Source organism: Aphelocoma coerulescens, chromosome 4A (genome assembly GCF_041296385.1).
Source record: "Aphelocoma coerulescens isolate FSJ_1873_10779 chromosome 4A, UR_Acoe_1.0, whole genome shotgun sequence".
NCBI lineage: Eukaryota > Metazoa > Chordata > Aves > Passeriformes > Corvidae > Aphelocoma > Aphelocoma coerulescens.
Window position 1 is genome coordinate 17460291 of NC_091018.1, and position 17082 is coordinate 17477372.

General features: G+C 53.8%; 1 protein-coding gene across 5 annotated transcripts in view; it reads left to right on the top strand.

The window, feature by feature from the left end:
- The window catches only part of DLG3 (discs large MAGUK scaffold protein 3), a 76041-nt gene that overhangs the window by 3273 nt on the left and 55686 nt on the right, over positions 1 to 17082 (top strand). For all 5 annotated transcript variants that reach the window (XM_069015502.1, XM_069015504.1, XM_069015501.1 and 2 more), the window contains 2 exons: positions 6671 to 6819; positions 8403 to 8558. In XM_069015502.1, the coding sequence (XP_068871603.1) occupies positions 6671 to 6819; positions 8403 to 8558 (305 nt within the window). The remainder of the gene's footprint in view (positions 1 to 6670; positions 6820 to 8402; positions 8559 to 17082) is intronic.

Genomic DNA, 17082 nt, shown 5'->3' on the forward strand with positions numbered 1-17082 from the left:
TCTTCCCTTTTTTCTTTCTTGCTGTTGGAGCATCACCTGGAGGCTTTCAATCCCAGCATGTCCTTTTAAAGGTCTTGTGCTGAGCAGAGACATGTGACAAGGGTGGACTCCCCAGAGCAAGTGGGCCCCCGCACTGAAGGAGCCAGTGTACATCTCCTTTCTTACCTTTAATTTATACAACCTGCTCTCTAAATGATCTCCTTTCTTATCTCTTAGTTTATACAACCCGCTCTCTAAATGATCCCCAGCCTGGAGGCAGTGATCCCTAGCAGGGCTGTGACCTTGACCAACCTGACATGAGCCCAACACCCCTGGCTGCTTTTGTGTGCTGGCCAGTTCTCCCTGGGGCTGTGTGAAGGCAGCGAAGCAGCTTTCCCAAGGCCCGGGGCTGTTGCTATTAGTGCAGAAGTGCTGTGGAGAGAGTGTGGCTGCAGAGAACACGTCTGCCCGAGCACCGAGCTGGCTGCAGCTGCACGGATGCTGCAGAGTCCCTGCTCTCAGCTGTTTGTCTTGGTGTCCTATCAGCCCTGGCACGAGGGAGTGTTGGGAGTGTCCCTTGTTTACTGGTGACCTTTTCAACTGGTTTAACAGGATATTAATTCCCCGTGCCAGAGCGAGCCTTTCTCTAGATGTGTTTACCTAAACTAGGAATTTGCATTAATTACTTCCGCCCCCCCCCCACACTCCCTCCCCCTACTTCCCCTTGGAGTGTAGATTTGTGAATTCCTCTGTCCCAGCATGGACACTGCGTGCTCACTGTGGCCACACATGGTTGGTACACACTGGGTTGCCTCGTGTCCGTGGTCCAGACCCACTGGAGCACAGTAACAACACTGCAAGGGTGATAGAACATTTCTATTTTATTTATTTTCACCCCTCCTTTTCCCAGGGGGCCGCTGTGTCTCTGAAGCCTGCTCCAAGTCACAGCGCTGGCTCAGTGTGGGAGGAGGATTTGCAGGAGAGCACAGACGTACTGCTCAGTGCAGAGCTCCTGTCTCACTGCCCCACACCATGCCAGATGCTTCTGGCTCTGGAGAAGCCTTAGCCTGCAGAGGTGCCTCCTCTTGCAGCTTTTCAGCAACACAGCCCTGCTTTTTTTCAGCCCCTGGAGAAGATGAATGTGTGAGCATGGTCCATCCCTGTCCTCAAGCTGCCTGCTCCTGCAGGTAATGCTCTCCTGGAGCATGAGTTGGCTGATTGGAGTTTGAACATCAAAATGCATCAGGCCATAGCAGAGCTACCAGCAGTGACAAACATCATGGAGTTTGCCAAGTTGGTCCACATGAAAAATACCAGGGACATGACTTTGCATACACTTTTTTTTTTTACAAGTAAGCTGTTGGGGATCTCCAGAAGCCCCAACCTGTGTTGTGTCCCAAGATGCGTCAGTGCTGTGCTGGGTGTATCAGTCACTGCAGTCGTTGCCTGGTGTTGCTCTGCACGTGCACCGTATTCTGCCAGACTCCCCTGAGCACAGCACAGCCCTTTCAATCCTTGTGACCACCTCCCTGTCCCCGGAGCTGCCTGTGTCGGGGGCACGCTGCCTGTGCCAGGACGGCTCCTGTCCCGGCGGGTGCCGCGGCTGGCTCGGCACGGCACAGCGGTGCGGGAGCTGCTCTGCACTGGAATGTGCCAAACCCTGCTCCGCACAAAAGAAATTCCTTGGCTGTGCAGAGGGAAAACAGGCTGTGCTGGCTCCCTTCTCCTGGCCCCTCTCTCCCTGTGTCTGAGGCTGTGGAGCCAAGTGCGTGACTTGCAAGGAAACAGCCCAGCAAAGGGGTGCTCCAGGAGCCTGGGTTGGGGCGATGGTGGCCCCGCTTTCCCTTTGCTCCGTGGAGCCCCTCAGGGAGATGCTTGGTCTCTTGTGCTGCTGGGGAGGATGGGGCTTGCACACAAAAGCAGCTCCCTGACCTTTCCTTCCCAGAGCCGGGGCTGAAAGGGACTGTTGTGCCCTTTGCAGCGGGAGAAGCTGGTGGACAGGCAGGGTTTGTGTATGTCCAGCTATCCCAGCTGCCAGCAGCCCAAGGGGCCGAGCTCCTCCCAAAAATCCTCTGGATCTCAGCTCTTCTCCTGTGCCTGAGCAGTGGCCAATGCAGACCTCTGTAAGTCCTGTCAGCTGCTTGAGGCCCCAGTCCTCCCCTGCAGCTCCTTTTACCCTACAAAGGATTCCTCCCAGAGCACCCTGATGTGGTGAAGGCAGAAGGAGAGGCACGAAGTGCTTCCCTGGGTGCAAAAGCCCAGCAAGACCAGCTTGCCAGCAGCCCTGCCTCACCGGGAAATGGCTTCACCGGGTGGCTGCAGGAGCCAGGCTGGAAAACTGGAGGAATGTGGAGGATTCCCAGCCCTGAGGCCTCCTCCTCTTGCAGATTTGCCCATAGCAAGGATGGAAACTTGCAGCTTGCTTGAAAAAGATCTGCTGTGGCAGCCGTGGGTGTGAATGGCAGTGGGGCATGGCTGGGGGTCTGGTGTGAGGCTGGGGTTTCTGCTTGGGGTAAATCCATGGTGCTGCAGCTGGTGACAGTGCACACAGTGGGGGAGAAATGTCATTTTCTGGAAGTGCATGTGCTGGCTGGCACAGGGGCACTGCGTTAGAGCACAGATGCTGGTGCTATAGAAATATTTCATGGCATTTATTTGACATGTTAACCCCGGGAAAAAATTGTTGGAAAAATTCTGATCTCTGTAAATCTCGAGTTACTTTTCCTTATTAGACCCAGAATGGATTTACGTCATCACACAGAAACTGGGTGGTAAGACAGAACATGCAGCTCCATCTTTTGCTACCACAACGTCCTCTTATGGAGGCTTTTCAGGTATTGCTGCTCTTAAAGTGCACAGGTGAGGCAGACGTGTGCAATTTGTGATGCTCCTAAGAAATGAGGGAAACCAGCATATATTTAAATTATCTTTAATGCCACGTGCATGTGTCCTAAAATGTACTTCTGTCCTTTGCTGCCTGAACCCTGTCCACCAATCCTGAAACTCGTCTAATCCCTGGTGCCAGCAACAATTCTCTCTTCTGGCAAGCACCTAAACTGGGCTGAGGGTTTTGGAGGTGGAGAGTGGCTGCTTCAGGGGACAAGTTTCCTGCCCTTCAGGCGCCTTGCCAGCTTGGCTGCCCAAGGCTCTGTTCCTACAGCAGATGGGTGACAAACGGGGTTGCCAGCAGCAGCACACCCCCACAATGGGGCTGTTCAAATCCTGTTTTCATTCTTGCAAAGTTTTGTGTGTTCCCAATGTAATCCATGCAGCCAGAAGCCGCTGCTATCCTGTTACGCAATTATTATTTTTATAACCAGAGGGAGAGATGTTTTAGCACGAAAACAAGGTCCAGTTTCTCTGGCTGTGAAGTGAGTGCTTGCTGCAACCTCGTGTCTGATTTGGGAGGGTTTCAGGAGCTGCCAGCAGCCTGTTTGGCAGCCAGGGGGCTGTAGAGGGGGTGCCCCAGGTGCGATGGGTACATCTGGGGACTCCCACTCCTCCCATCGTTGCTAGCTGCCACATGTCTCCCAGGGCACAGGACAGAGCCTGGCAGCACAAAACAGCAGCTCCAAAAGTGGCACTGATGCCAGGCAGTGGCACGGTGCTCCCTGCAGCTCCCAGGCAGCCACAGAGCCTGGCTGGGCTGCTCTTGGGCACCCAGCTGGTCTGCCAGCAGCTGCAATTTATAGCAGCTTTCCCCCTCCAGCGGGGTGGTCAGCAGATAGGGCAGCCCCTGAGAGCTGGAAGATGGGGGTTGATGCAGCTCTCGTCCCATCTGCAACAGGGATGTGCTGCTGCAGTGCACGGGCACGTGGTTAAGCACTGGGAAAGAGAATAGGGAATTGTGTCTGGGCGTGCAGCCCTGCTCTGTGAAAGCATCCCTGGTGGCACAGGCAGAGTGGGAGCTTCAGACAAAGTTTATTCTAAAAGCTGTTGAGTCACAGGATGAAGAAAGGACACCCTTCCTTTCTAAACTCATCCTCAGAGAGGAGCCTGGGTGCAGCTGGATCCAGTCTTAGCCCCAGACTTTGTCAATGGTATATGTCTAAAGGATTATACAGGTGTAATTGAACCTTTATACATGAAGGTTATATTGAACCTTTATTTGTCCCACAGGATTAAGGATGATAAACCTAATGTATTCATATAAATATATTAAATGATTTGTTTTAATTGATTACAATAATGAAAAGGATTAGAAAAAAAAGAGCTTAAACAGAATTATTTACTAAACAGTATGGATAACTATAACTACTACTGTAGTGCACTGTTTTTGAAGCAATATTAAAGCAATTGTATTAAAGCTAGCTAAACAATTATTAAGTAGAGATTGATGTTACTCACCCATACCAATGACCAAGGGCAAATCTCTGACTCAGCCTTGAGTAGTGACCTTGAGGGGTGTCCCCACTCAAGGGAAGGATCTTCACACAGCTGAGGGAGGTATGATAGAAGTCCTCACTGTGCAAAAGTGTGACTGGCCTTTCATAGTATAAAGTGATTGACTGTCAGTCATATGCATTTTTTAGATTACATGTTATCAGACTTAATCAGCAAAATACACTTGGTGCTGAAAAAGGCGTGAGCAGCTCTTTAGCTTCTTCTTCTCACCACTCCTGACTCTCACTTCCATATCAGAGTGTGCACATTCGTGCTGCTCCCAGCTTCAGTCAGGGAGCATGTCTTGCATGTCCTCCTGGTGGGGTCTGAGAGTTTGGGCAAGCTGGTCTCAGTATTTTTCAGCACTAAGAAAGCAGACCCTCCTCACTTGATGTTATCACTGCTCAGCAGACCCTCCTCACTCAGGCCTTCACTGATGAACTTGTGAGACAAATTTCCAGCTGCTCTATCCCTGCTTAGGCAGAGCATCCTGTTACACCTGGGAAATAGCCCTCAGGCAGTGGTCAGCATGTCCCTGCTTACACTGCCAATGCTCACCAGATCTCCTATTGAAATCTTTGTGATGTGGGCGTTTAATACCTCGTGGTGCCTTGGTGTGGCATAGTTTCAGGTGTGAAATCACAGAGTGGAGGGCAAGTGCAGGTTCTTCATCCATGAGTTCCCAGGGAGTGCCACGGGAATGGCCACGTCCCCCTCAAGCTGAGACCCACAGCTTGCCCCTTGAGTCACTCACAGACGAGGAGCTCTCCAGCTTCCTCCGTAGCAGATACAGGTACACAAAATAAACTCAGGTTCCTGCTGAGTCTTTTCCTGCTTCAAGTGATCATTTATGCTGCCTTGACTTTTTGGCCCTGCTGACTTCACCAGGCTTCCTGTTTCCCAGGTGCTTGAAGGGATTTATTACTTTTTTTATGGCTTTTGGAAGGCGTTTACCAAACTCTTTTGGCCGACCTCTTGGAGCTTTACCTTTAACCTGTCAGCATTTACCATCCATTCTGGTTTTCTCATTTAGATGCAGCTTCAGCAGTTTAGATGAATGTCTTCTCATTTTCAATAGCCTCTTTTCCTCTGCAGTCAAGCCTTGCTTTCCTCCCTTTTGCCTTTACAGTATCCTCCAGCCAGATGCTGCATGTCTGCTCTGATGTCCCAGTGGGTCTCTCTAAATCGGCTCAGAGCCTCCCACAAGTTTTTGTTACCCCTTTCAGTTTCTTCATAAAAACAGGTTCTCACTTTTGATATAGTTTCCTTTTTGAAATTAAATGCTTCTGCAATGGATATGTTGACTTCTATGGAGGTGCTGGCTCTGGAGATGAACTGGGGGCTGCCAGGGGCCAGCAGCTGCCGCCTGAGTGTGCAGCAGTGGGGGCTTCCTTAGGGAGGAGCAGAGCCCACTGCAGCCCTTCTGCTCCCTGGAATCATCTGTGTGTGACCAGGAGAGGGTAAAATCCTCCTGGCTGGGCTAGGAGAGGGTCTGGGCTCCCAGAGCCCCTCTGGAGCTATACCTGGGCAGCTGCTCTCAGGTCCCACTCTCACCCCATAACTCTCTGGAGCAGTGAGGGCTGGGACACCCCATTGTCATGCCTCTCTTTGGAGCTACTACAGTTTACTGCAGCAGACTCAGGTCCTTCGAGCCCAGAATGAGGGTGTTTGATGTCTCTTGTGGCAGTGTGCAGGTGGGAAGAGGGGAGATATCAGGGAGGGAGCTGGGGATAACAGAGCTGTAGTCATCAGCTTTAGAGCTTGTACACTCAGTGCCCTGTGCCCTCTCTGCCTGTCCCCCTGGGAAGGGAGCCCCTCCACAGGCCAGGGGTGCTGGGGAACAGCGGTGGGGAGGGAAAAGCCCATCAGTGTCAGGGCAGGCAGGCAGGGGCTGCCTGGTGCAGGAGGCTTTTCTGGGCAGAAGGGGCATGGGACCATGCCTGGGGCTGGCACAGCCTGGAGGAGAGCAGGATGGGGTGGGTTTTGGACTGATGCTGCTGAGCACAGTTTGATTTTAGTCCCTGTGAACTGTGTGGTGATTGCTCCATGGACATTCCCATGCCTTCCAGAGCCACTGCACGGTGAGCCAGGCACCCCGCTACACCTCTTGCCTTGCAGAGGGGATGTGGTGGGCAACACAGCCAGCACAGGGAGCCAGCAGAGCCCTCTCCCAGGGTGCCAGCCTCTCACAGAGGACTCAGACCCTGGGGACAGAGTGGGAGGTCACAAGTGCTGCACCCCACAGAGGCTGCTGTCAGGCATCAGGCTGCCTCCCAGTCCTGAGGATGTTTCTCCTGCTGTTTTGCAGATATCCACGAATTCTATGATTTCACGCTGCGCTCTGCACCCCTGCAATCTCCGAGCCTGGATGCACGTCATGGCACAGCCAGGCAGCAGCTTGGGGACAGCGAGCCCAGCTCCACAGTCACACCCAGAGAGCCCCAAAACCTACCTGAGGTAAGAGCCACCCTCATGGTGCTGCGGGGCCAGACCCTGCACACTCCTGCACTGAGAGGGATTCAAGGGGCACAGCAGGCTGCTGGCCACCACAGCCTGCCCAGCTCGCATCCAGGCTGTTCCCACACATTCTCTGTGATAGCTTGTCTCATTAATGAGGCAAGCTCTCTGGTTCACAAGTGTTAATTGAATTACTCGTAGTGCAGACAGCTCCAGCTCTGGCTCCTGCTCTGCAGTTGCAGCTGGATTAGTTGCTCCCGTCTGACGCTGTCTCCCATGGAGGCGTTTCAGCTCTCTGATCCAGCCACTTTTGATAAGTGAAGTAGGTTGAGTCTTTCAAGTTTCCAATTTCAGGATTTTTTCCCAGCTCCCAGATAACTTGTGTCTCTCTTATTTGCATTCTCTTAAATTTTCAACAGCCATCTAAAAGATACAGCACCAGGTGGAGAGGTAGGAATTGAGCAGTAGGGCCTCAGTTATCTCAAAGGCACCAAAGAAAATTGCCTCGTGTCTTTGCAGGCCTTCTTTCCATCCCCCACTCACTTCCCTGCCATGGGATGCTGTGGGATCTCCCTAATCTAGACACTCTTGTGCAGAAATGCAAAAATTCAAGGATTCTTCCTTTCAGTGAAATAACCCTATCAGATAAACACCATTTTCTGCCTCACAGATTGAACTGGCTCCCCATCATATACCTGGGGGGACTCCAGATTTGAGTGTCACACGGGGAAGATGGAGCTGAATGACATCATCTAAGGAAAAACAGGAATTTAAAGGAGTTTGGGGATCAAAAACAGAGGGACAAAACTGCCCCCAATCACTGCAAGAGATACGTGTCCCTCTGACTCAGGAACCACTTTAGTTCCATCTGTTCTTGACCTTCACATTGCCAGTCCCTCTAGTTAAAGTCAAACCTACAAATCTCGTATGTGGTTATGAACACATTCTTAGAGATGTTGTACGAGAGGCACTGGGATCCTGCTTTGGTTTTTTTGGGTGTCCTTGTAGCCTTGATCCACCCAACAGTGAACTCTGCTGGCAACAGCCACCAGTCTCTGTGGCCAGGCCAGTCTGTGAGTCCCCAAGGAGATGTGACATTCAATAAGGACATTTAAAAATCAGTGTGGAAACAAGCAGGGAAGCAACTGTGGGCCTTGCACAGCTGGTGTGAGCGGTGCCCCTGCTCCCTCCACTGTGCCCTGTCTGCAGGGGGGATGAAAAAACATCCAGTATCAGGGCTTGCTTGCACTGAACACAGCCCAAGCCACTGACACCATCAAATCCCTCCTCCTTTCTCCAAAAAAATGTGTTTGAGGTGCCTTGTGTGCTGAAACATGAAATGCAACCCCTCAGTGGAACATCCCCAGAGTCCCTGGCCAGCAAACACCCACCATCACCTGCAGTGGCCCTGCTGGCCCTGGGGCCAGTGCCAGGCAGGCTGACGTGAGAGATGGGATGCCCACCATCGCTGAAGACACTATTCCCCGTTGCGTGGGGGAAAGCTCATTTTGGCCCTTCCAGAAGCAGAGCCTGGAGGCAGCTGGCCTGCCCCTACCCACGTGTTCCCCCATGTCTCGTTTCAGGACTCCTCCCGGGACCGTGAGCAGAGGCTCCCCACGGGAGCTGGGGACAGTGCTCCGGGGACACCGCCGCGGCTGGTGAGGGTGACAGCACGGCGGACGGAGGCCCCGGCCAGCGTCTGCAGCCTGGTGCTCAGCTCTCACAGCACCCTGCCCCAGGTGAGCCTCCGTGCGCCCCACGCCACCTCCCGCCCTGCCAGCCCTGCCAGAGGCTGGCACTGAGGGGACAGCGCCGGGGCCGTGTGCCCTCAGCACTGCGGGGATGGCATTTGCCTCCCCTGGGGCTGGCAGTGTGTCCTCCTGGCTGCTCTGCTGATGCTCACACCAGGAAACCAGGCGGTCACCTGTGCCAGGGGCTGGATGGCACTGAAATCATCCCCTTGTGTTTAGCACTTGCCGTGGCCCCGTGTCAGCTCTCAGGGCTCAGAGGGGCAGGTGGATGTGGCGCAGGAATAAAGAGGCTGCGTGGAGCTGGAAATCCTCCCAGGCCCATCCCTCTCGCCCCCAGCGCTGGCACGCTCCCGCGTTGCAGATTTCCGTATTTTTTTTCTCCGAGCTCTTAAATGGCAGGTCTGTTCCTCGGCTTCCCGGGAGCTTTTCTCTGCTGTCTTATTTACTTGGAAACACCATTTATTTGGATGTTCATCGTAAAGCTCAGCTTCCACCTGGTGCAAGAAAATCGTTTGGGCTACACATTTGAGGGGAGTTTTAGGGATGAGTGAAGGGAAAAATGCACTTTTGGGAAGGATGAAGTGGCCAGGAAGAATGGAGCTCACCACAGATTTAAAATTATATGAAAACGTTGTTTTTCTTGGCAAAGTTTGAAATAATGCTTGTTTGCTAAGTCTAAGTCTTCTTCCAAAGTATTTTAAATACAAAAATTGCACTGCCTCTTTCCTGTCCTTTTTTTAAATGTTTCCCTTCTTTTTCTGGACTGCAATAAAATGGGTAACACCCCATTTTTTTCTCTTACTGTTTAATTTCTCCTTTTCCTCTCGTTTCTCTCTACATTTTCAATCATTCACCATATCTTTAGCAGTTTTTGAAGGGCGAGACAGTGGTTTTCTGAATATGACAAGAAGATGAGCTTGGCTGCCGATTTCCATTTGCCAGTGGGTGGGAACCACCACCACAGGGGAGTCACAGGGCAAAACCCATGGGGGGGGTGAGAGCCTGAGCAATTGGGAACAGATTCTGTTGTGATTTTAAGGGATTTTCTTCCTAACTGTTCCAGGCCATGACGTGCAGCAGCTCTTGCATCCAGCCCCAAACGTCTGGCTGAGTTGCAATGTCTCCTTTAGCAGCAGACACCTAGCTTTGATTTTAAAGCTTCATGCAATGAGGAATCTGCTCTGTCCCTGGCCTGATGATTATTTATCCTTCACATTAAAAATTTGTATTTTACTGTTAGCCTGGATTTCTCTTGCTTTAGCTCCCAGCATCAGGAAATTTTGCTGCCTTTGTTTGCTAGGATAGAGGACCTTGGCAATCAGAAATGTTCCCAACATGTAGGTATTTATAGATGCGTTTAAGTTCCCTCTTAACTTTCCCTTAGATAAACTAAACAGATTGGCTTCTTCACTCGCTCGCTGTTGAGGCAGGTTGTTCCAGACTTGAAATAATTCCTGTCATTCTTTTCAGCCCTCTTCTTTCCTAGCCTGTGTCGGCATGGGGCTGGTCCTCGGTGCCAGGTGCTGGTGCTTTTGGGGTCACCCATTTGCAGGGACTGCAGCTGCCAGCCCCGAGCAGGGGGTCACTGCCCTGAGAGGGAGGAACAATGGGGACCTGGGTGAGCAGACTGGGACTCTGGGAGGACTGTGCTCTGGCAGGGATCTTATCTGCAACCTCCTTCATCCCAGAGGATGGTCATTTCACAGCATGGCTGCAGGCAGAGCAGGGAGCTGGAGGTGGAGAGCTGTGAGGATGGTAGTGTTCAATGCCAGGCTTTGCCTTGCCCGTAGTCCTGCCTGAAACTTGGCTTTCTGCAAAAACCCAGCAGCTTTCCTGAAAACTGGAGCCAAGCAGTGCTGGAGAGCTGCAGGCTCGAGCAGAGCTCCTCTGCAGCAGCCCCTGTGCTGGGATGCAGAGTCCTTTGTCACAGTGGTGAGCCTTTTCCCAGGATGTCACCTTCACTGCTGAATACAGGCCTTGCCCTGACAGAGGGGAGCATTTCTAGCAGACCCCCATTGTCAGCGATTTGGACCATGAGACAGGATCAGATGCCTGGGGCAGCCTGTGCTGATGGACCACAACACACACCCTGTTTCTCATCCTTCACTCCTGCATGAAGGCACTGAGGACACCTCAGCTCCAGCCAGCATCACATCCCTTGTCGGTTCTCAACAGCCCCAGCATGCAGGACAGCACCTACACACCCAGCTCCTGCCCTGCTCCATGGGGACTTCTTGCTTTCCAGCCTTCAGTGTGTGCTTTTTTTGCCACAGGCATTTCCAAAGCAGGTTTCAAAAACTAACTGAGATGGCAAATTGCACTTGAAAGAACCAGGGAAGCTTTTATAAGTGATAGTTAATGCTAGGGCAGGGGAGCACAGGCTGCAGGGCAGAGCAGCTGCCACCCTGGTGCCATCAGCCCAGGAACAAGAGCTCTAGTGGACACCCTGCCACTGATAAAAGGCAAGAAGATGAGCTGGCTTTTCCTACCTGAAGTAAGTGCAATTCTCTTATTGCATCCATCAATGTAAATAAGTTTTCCGTTATCCTGGCTTTGTCCTCTCCCCTGCCCACAGCTCTCCACGGCATTGTTAACAGAGCAAAAGCTACCGTGACCTGCTTCAGCCAGGAAGATGCATGTCAAATATATTGCCTCTCCACACAAATGCTTCCAAGAACAGGAAATTTCTGCCTGCTGGTGAGGATATGGGTGTGCTCTGAATAGCCCTGCAGTGTGCAAATGGCTGCTACAAAGGAAGAGGTGCCGGTAAATACAGCAACAACATGTGCTTCCTGTTGAGGTTTAGTGGGCTGAAACCATCCCTCCGTGTGAAAGTGGATGTTCAGTCCTCAATGGGGCAAGAGCAAAGGGACTTGGCCAGATAAAATGCCCTGTTGAGGCTAACACAGGCACAATCCTGCCTGAGTGCTGGGGCTTGTGGGGTTTTATTTGCTGAATCCTTCATTCCAACCTTTTTCCGAGCCCTGTCGTTGCCTTAGCAGGTCTGCTCAGGGCTTTATGTGCATGTGCAGCGGGAAGACTCACGAGGATGCTCCTCCTGTGGCCGGTGTCACTCGCCTGTGCTCCCAGGCTGCCAAGGAGGCTGCTGCTCTCAGTAAACGCCGTTTTCATCCTCCACGCAGGGAGCAGCCAGCTGTAAAGATAAATGAAAAAGGAACAATGCCGCTGATGAGCGGAGCTGTGCGCCTGCGAGGAAGCGCTGCTCTTCCCCTGCCACCCCTCTCCTGCTTCCCAGCGCGGCTCTGCAGCCGCTCTGACTTCATCCCTGTCACCGCCCCAGTGCGGGGCCGCCCCTCCGCCTGCCCGTGCATCCCTCCCGTGGGCCAAGGCATCCCTCGCTGTGCTGCCCGACGCCAGCGCTACAGCCCTGTCCTTGCTCAGCCTGACAGCTGACACGGAGCAACAGCAGGTCCTGATATGATGGAGAGCACTAGCAAGGCTGCTTCAGAGGACAGGCATTCCATGCATGCTCTGGAATCACCGGTGAATAAGAAACCTCGCTGGCAGGGGTCACTGCTGCTCCGGCAGGCTCCGGGTGTGTGGGATGCCTCCGAGCGTGCCCGCAGCGTGAGAGGTGCAGTCTGTGCTTCAGCCCTGAGGCCAGAAATGTCCCGCTCCCCCTCCCTGTGTTCCAGGGAGGACACAGCTCTGGCAGAAACGCCCTGTCAGGGTGTTAGGAGCCCTGTCTGCTGCACCTGCTGCTGAAGATGCATCCGGCTGCCCCATAAGCCACGGCTCAAGTGCCAAACAGGTCCATGGAGCTCCCCGGGGCATTTGGCAGAGAAAGGCAAGCTGTGCCGCCAGCGTGGCGACCGGCTGTCTGCTTCTCCCGTCCTTCTCTCAAGTGTTTTTTCCTCTTTCCCGGTATGCCTTTGGCCAGAGAGAAGGGCGTGCCCGTGCTGTGCCCCTTTGCCTGGCAGGAGCAGCGGGACAGGATGAGATGGGCGGCAGATGCTGCAGCTGCAGAGATGCCGGCTGTGAACTCCCTGCTCCCCTGCCTTGGCTGCAGCCTTACCGCTCTCCATTTTCTCTGTGAGATACAGGAGAGGGGAAGCACCAAGGAGCTGTTTGCTGTTGCATGGGGCGTCAGGGAAATAGAGCAGATCTCTGTTGCAGGCAAATGTCTGACAAAGAATGCAGCCCCAGCAAGAAAAGCCCCCTGTCAGGTTGCTTGGTTGCACGCACCCTGCTGTCCTCACCACCCCATGCCCTCTCTGTGGGCTGACTGGGCAGGCAACTGAAGCCATTGCTGCAAGCCAGACTTTACCAGGCCACTGCTTTATCTCAACCTGAGCCCATCAGCATTGGCCCTGCAACCCCAAAATCCCAGGAAGTGACTGATGCTCAAGCAATGGGAGCACAGAAGCAACCAGCTCCTGGGGGAACTGACCCCTCCCCATTGCATCCCCCATGCAAGACTGAGGGCAAGCTTATTTTAGGAGAAGCAGAGAAGAAAAGCAGCAACCCACAGCCCAGAGGCCCAGAGGCTGCTGCCCAGGGTTACTTGAGCCACTTTGTGCCTAGAGGTCGCTTCAGGGCATTCAGATGTTCTCCAGCAATTTTGTGTTTTGACACTGCAGACACAGGCTCAAAAGCCGAAGTGCTGAACTCAAGAGGGTGTCTGTGTGTAGGAACACACGCAGATTGAACCACACATCAGCCCTGCACAGCGGGGACACCCAGCTGGGCAGCCGGCTGCCTGTGTCCCAGGCATGCTGCTGCTCAAAGGGGGGGTCAGCAAGGGCTGTGTCAGTAAGAGCTGTCACTGCAGTGGACATTTTGGGGTTGAATGGCCTCAGCTTTACTAGAGGCTCTTGCTGTTCCTGCTGCAGAGATGAACATGCTTAGACTTCAGTTCTCCCATCTCAATATCCAGCTTCAGCAAAGGATGAAGTCAGTAGAGCCACCAGGCTGTCAAACCAAAATCTCATGCATGGTCACCTATTCCTACTCTGCTTGGGGACTTTTTGTCTAAAACCAGCAGCTAAAGGAAGATCCTTGCAAACACAAAGGTGTTTCTGTCTGTGCAGCATAGGAAAATCTTGGTGGATGTGGTGTCTCCATTCACCCAAGTCATTGTCGTTGTTTTGATGGGGTGAGTGCATGCAGCACTCCCCATGTGGTGGTGGAAAGGGAACAGTGAGGGGAAAGCTCTGAGCAGTGTCCAACAGAGAGCCATGCTCCAGAGCCATCCAGACAGGCTTGGAGTCCATCCATCCTCCCTCCAGATCAATGCTTCAGCTTTGTTTGCCTCCATGTAGTGTCTGTGTCTGCCTGTCCCCAAGGGAGCATAGCTGCTGGAACAACTTGCACACTGACATTCATGCTGATGGGTTTCATGTGTAGCTCTGAAAGCAAGAACCAAGACCATTCACAGGCATCTCCAGCAGGATGGGGACTGATCAGGCTAGGCCCATCAGTGCCTTGGCCAGGAGCTCAGTGAGCCGCTGCAGTGTCCCTGCTGGGTCTCTGTCTGCTCTGCTCATCAAGTTTGCCAAATGTGCTGATGCAGGGTCCACACAGCAGCACCCAGGTTCCTCCTTTCCTGCTTTGTCTTGTCAGGTGATGAACCATATTCCTGCTGCAACCAAAGTGAAGCACTGGAGCCTGTCTCCTGTAGCACAGACCCACCAGGGGCTCTGGAAATGTGGAGCCTCCATGCCCAGAGCATAGGATGTGCCACCCTCTCCTCCACCCATCCACATTGCACTCCCCCTCACAGCCACCCCAGCACCTCAGGAGGGTGAGGACAAATCCCCCAGGTGCATTTCTTCAAAACAAATGAGCTCTCCTCACCATTTTTAAAGAAACAAACCAAGCTTGAAGGCAGATCCTGGCAGGCCAGCTGCTTTCTATCTGGAGTGCTGGAGCTGGGGGAACGTCACTGCATCTTAATGGCATCAGGCTGGACAGAGATCAGGATTCTGGTGGCAGAGGCAGTACTGGCACTGTTATAAATAGAGCAGCCACGATAACTGCTCATGAAGGTTTATGGTCTTTAGGATTTGGAGGATCAGTATCAAGCTACGCTGCGAGATGTATTATCCTTGGCAGCAGTAGGAGCTAGGGGAAGTACAGGGGGAGGACAGTAAATGAGCGTGGGTTTGGAAATCATCCCTCTTGTGAATCTAAGCGTGAGCCCTTGGAAAGGTGCTCTCTGCTGCGTGCTGGCTCCTCTTGCCTTGCTCTGCCTGCTCTGGGAGGGTTAAACCATGCGTGGCTGCAGCAGTGGCAACATTTCAAGCCAATCTCTGTCTGCCCTGTTGCAGGAAGCAAGGATTTGCCCCAGGGCAGCACCTGCCAGAGCCCTGCAGCCTGCAGGTACAAAGCACCTTGTAGGAGTCTCACTGGCATCGCATCTAAAAATTATTCCAAGTACTGAGGCTCAGGCAAAGGCCTCCTGCAGTCTGTGGCCTGGATAGCTGTAGGGGCTGGCACTGCTCAGGTACACTGATGTCTGTGCCCAGAGCACTGGCATGGAGACCATTCTGCCTGGCCAACATCGCTTCCCCAGCCTCACAACCAGCTTCCCACCTGCACGTGTCCAGGAAACATGGCAATGTCCTGCCAGGCTGTCCCCCCCTTTTAAGGGGTATTTTTAGACCAGATCATTTCACAGCCCGGGCTACAGCAGACTGAGGGAGGAGCTGTGGCACAGCAAGGAGGGGGCACTGCACTGCAGTGCAGGGGGAGGCCAGGCTGGACCTGGAGCTGGGTTTATTGCTGAAGCCAGGGGCAAGCTCTGCCCGCTGTTTCACGTGTCTATTGCAATCCCATTGTTGCACTTGTTCATTCCCTCTCCCGTGGCACGTACTGCACAGCGATTTCCCCTCCGTGCAGTGGTAGATTTTGCACAGCTAAGTCTCTCGGGGTGTTTCTGCAGGGAGATTTCATAAGCTTTAGGGCTCTGCTGCTGTGGGAGTGCTCCTGCATTCCTGATCTGGCCTAGAACAAGAGTAGGGTGATGAAACAGGTCTCCCAGCTGCCTGCTCCCCCTCACACCATGGCTTGGCAGCTCATGGCCTTTGGGGGAAACTCAGCCCAGCTGTGTGCTCTGGCCGATGTGGACGTCCAGTCCCTGCAACCTGACCATCCCATTTCCAAGCCCTGAAGTCAGGGTGAGGGAAACTGGCACACCACCTCTCAACACCATCCATCCTCCAAGGCTTGTGTTGCTAGCGTGTCCGTCTTGAGGAAGGCACGGGTGTGCATGTGCCTCAGGAACGGCTCCTCACCCCGCGGCTGGGACCCGCTTCGAAGGTCACCTCGGGGCTTCCGAACGGGCCGTGTGGGGACGGGCGGGTGGCGGCAGTGCGCCTTTAAGAGAGCGCCGTGCGCGGGCTGCGGCCCTGCGGCACGCGCGCTGATTGGCCGGGCGGGCGGCGCGCGCGGCGGGGGCGGGGACAGCCATTCACAAATTTCCGAGCAGATCTTCCTCCCTTAAAGGGGCAGGGCCGGGCCAGCCAGGCGCCCACCTCCCGTTCACCGCGGGGGCCCGTGGCTCCAAGGGACACCAGCATTCGTTTTTCTCCCGGCGGCTGGGCAGGTTTCCCTGCCGGGAAGTGTGTTCTGGGGCAGCACTGCCCGGATGAGGCACCAGCATCCCTGTGAGTCACTGGCTGTGGGCGGTGGGAGTTGCAGAATTGGCTTTGCTCCATCTGGAAGGGGCAGATTGGAGCAGGGCTGGCCAGGGGAAAGAGAGAATGCGGGGACCCCACAGGGTTCCCCTTCTAGTTCCCCAAGCAGGGTGGGAAAAATCGAGGAGGGACATCTCTGGGCCCTGGATGTGCGGAAAGGTCCCTCTGGGCAGGTCTGTGCTAGATCTGGACAGAGCAGTGCTGAGCCCTTGCCTCCTTTCAGAGCCACACGTTGAGCCACTCTGAGGAGGGTACCTGTGCCTACAGGGATGGGTCCTGGTGAGGAACCCCTGAGAGTCACCCTATGGGGCTTTGTGGCCCCAAGGTCGTTTCAGCTTAGGCAGAGCCGGCCAGTAGATCTCCACAGGCTTGTACAGGCCAAGCAGGGTGTGTTTGGCTCCCTCTAAGACTCAAGTATGTAAGAACACCCATCTTGGGTCTAGTAAAGGATGCGGGGAAACAGGATTTCTGGTGGTGTCACACTAGGCACAAGGCAGACATCAAGGTACAGGACCAAAACCACAGGAACTGATTCTCTTAAAGACAATGAGATTTCTTGTTGTGACCCTGGTGTGGAGTGGTGAAGCTATGCCCTGGTCACACTGTCAAACCTTCCCTCTGCTCCATCATTTTCTAAAGGAAATGAGGCACACAGAAGGAGTGGGCACCCACAGACCACGGGACCCATCAGTGCTGTAATTGCCGTGCCCATGCAGCGGCAAAGCTCCCCCCTGCCGTGGAGGGAGGTGCACCAAGGCAGCCCACGGCCAGCCCATGCTTCAAGTGCTCCAACACAAGGCAGGAGCATCCCTGCCAGGTGATGGGGAGAGCAGCTGTGGGCATTGTGAGGCTGT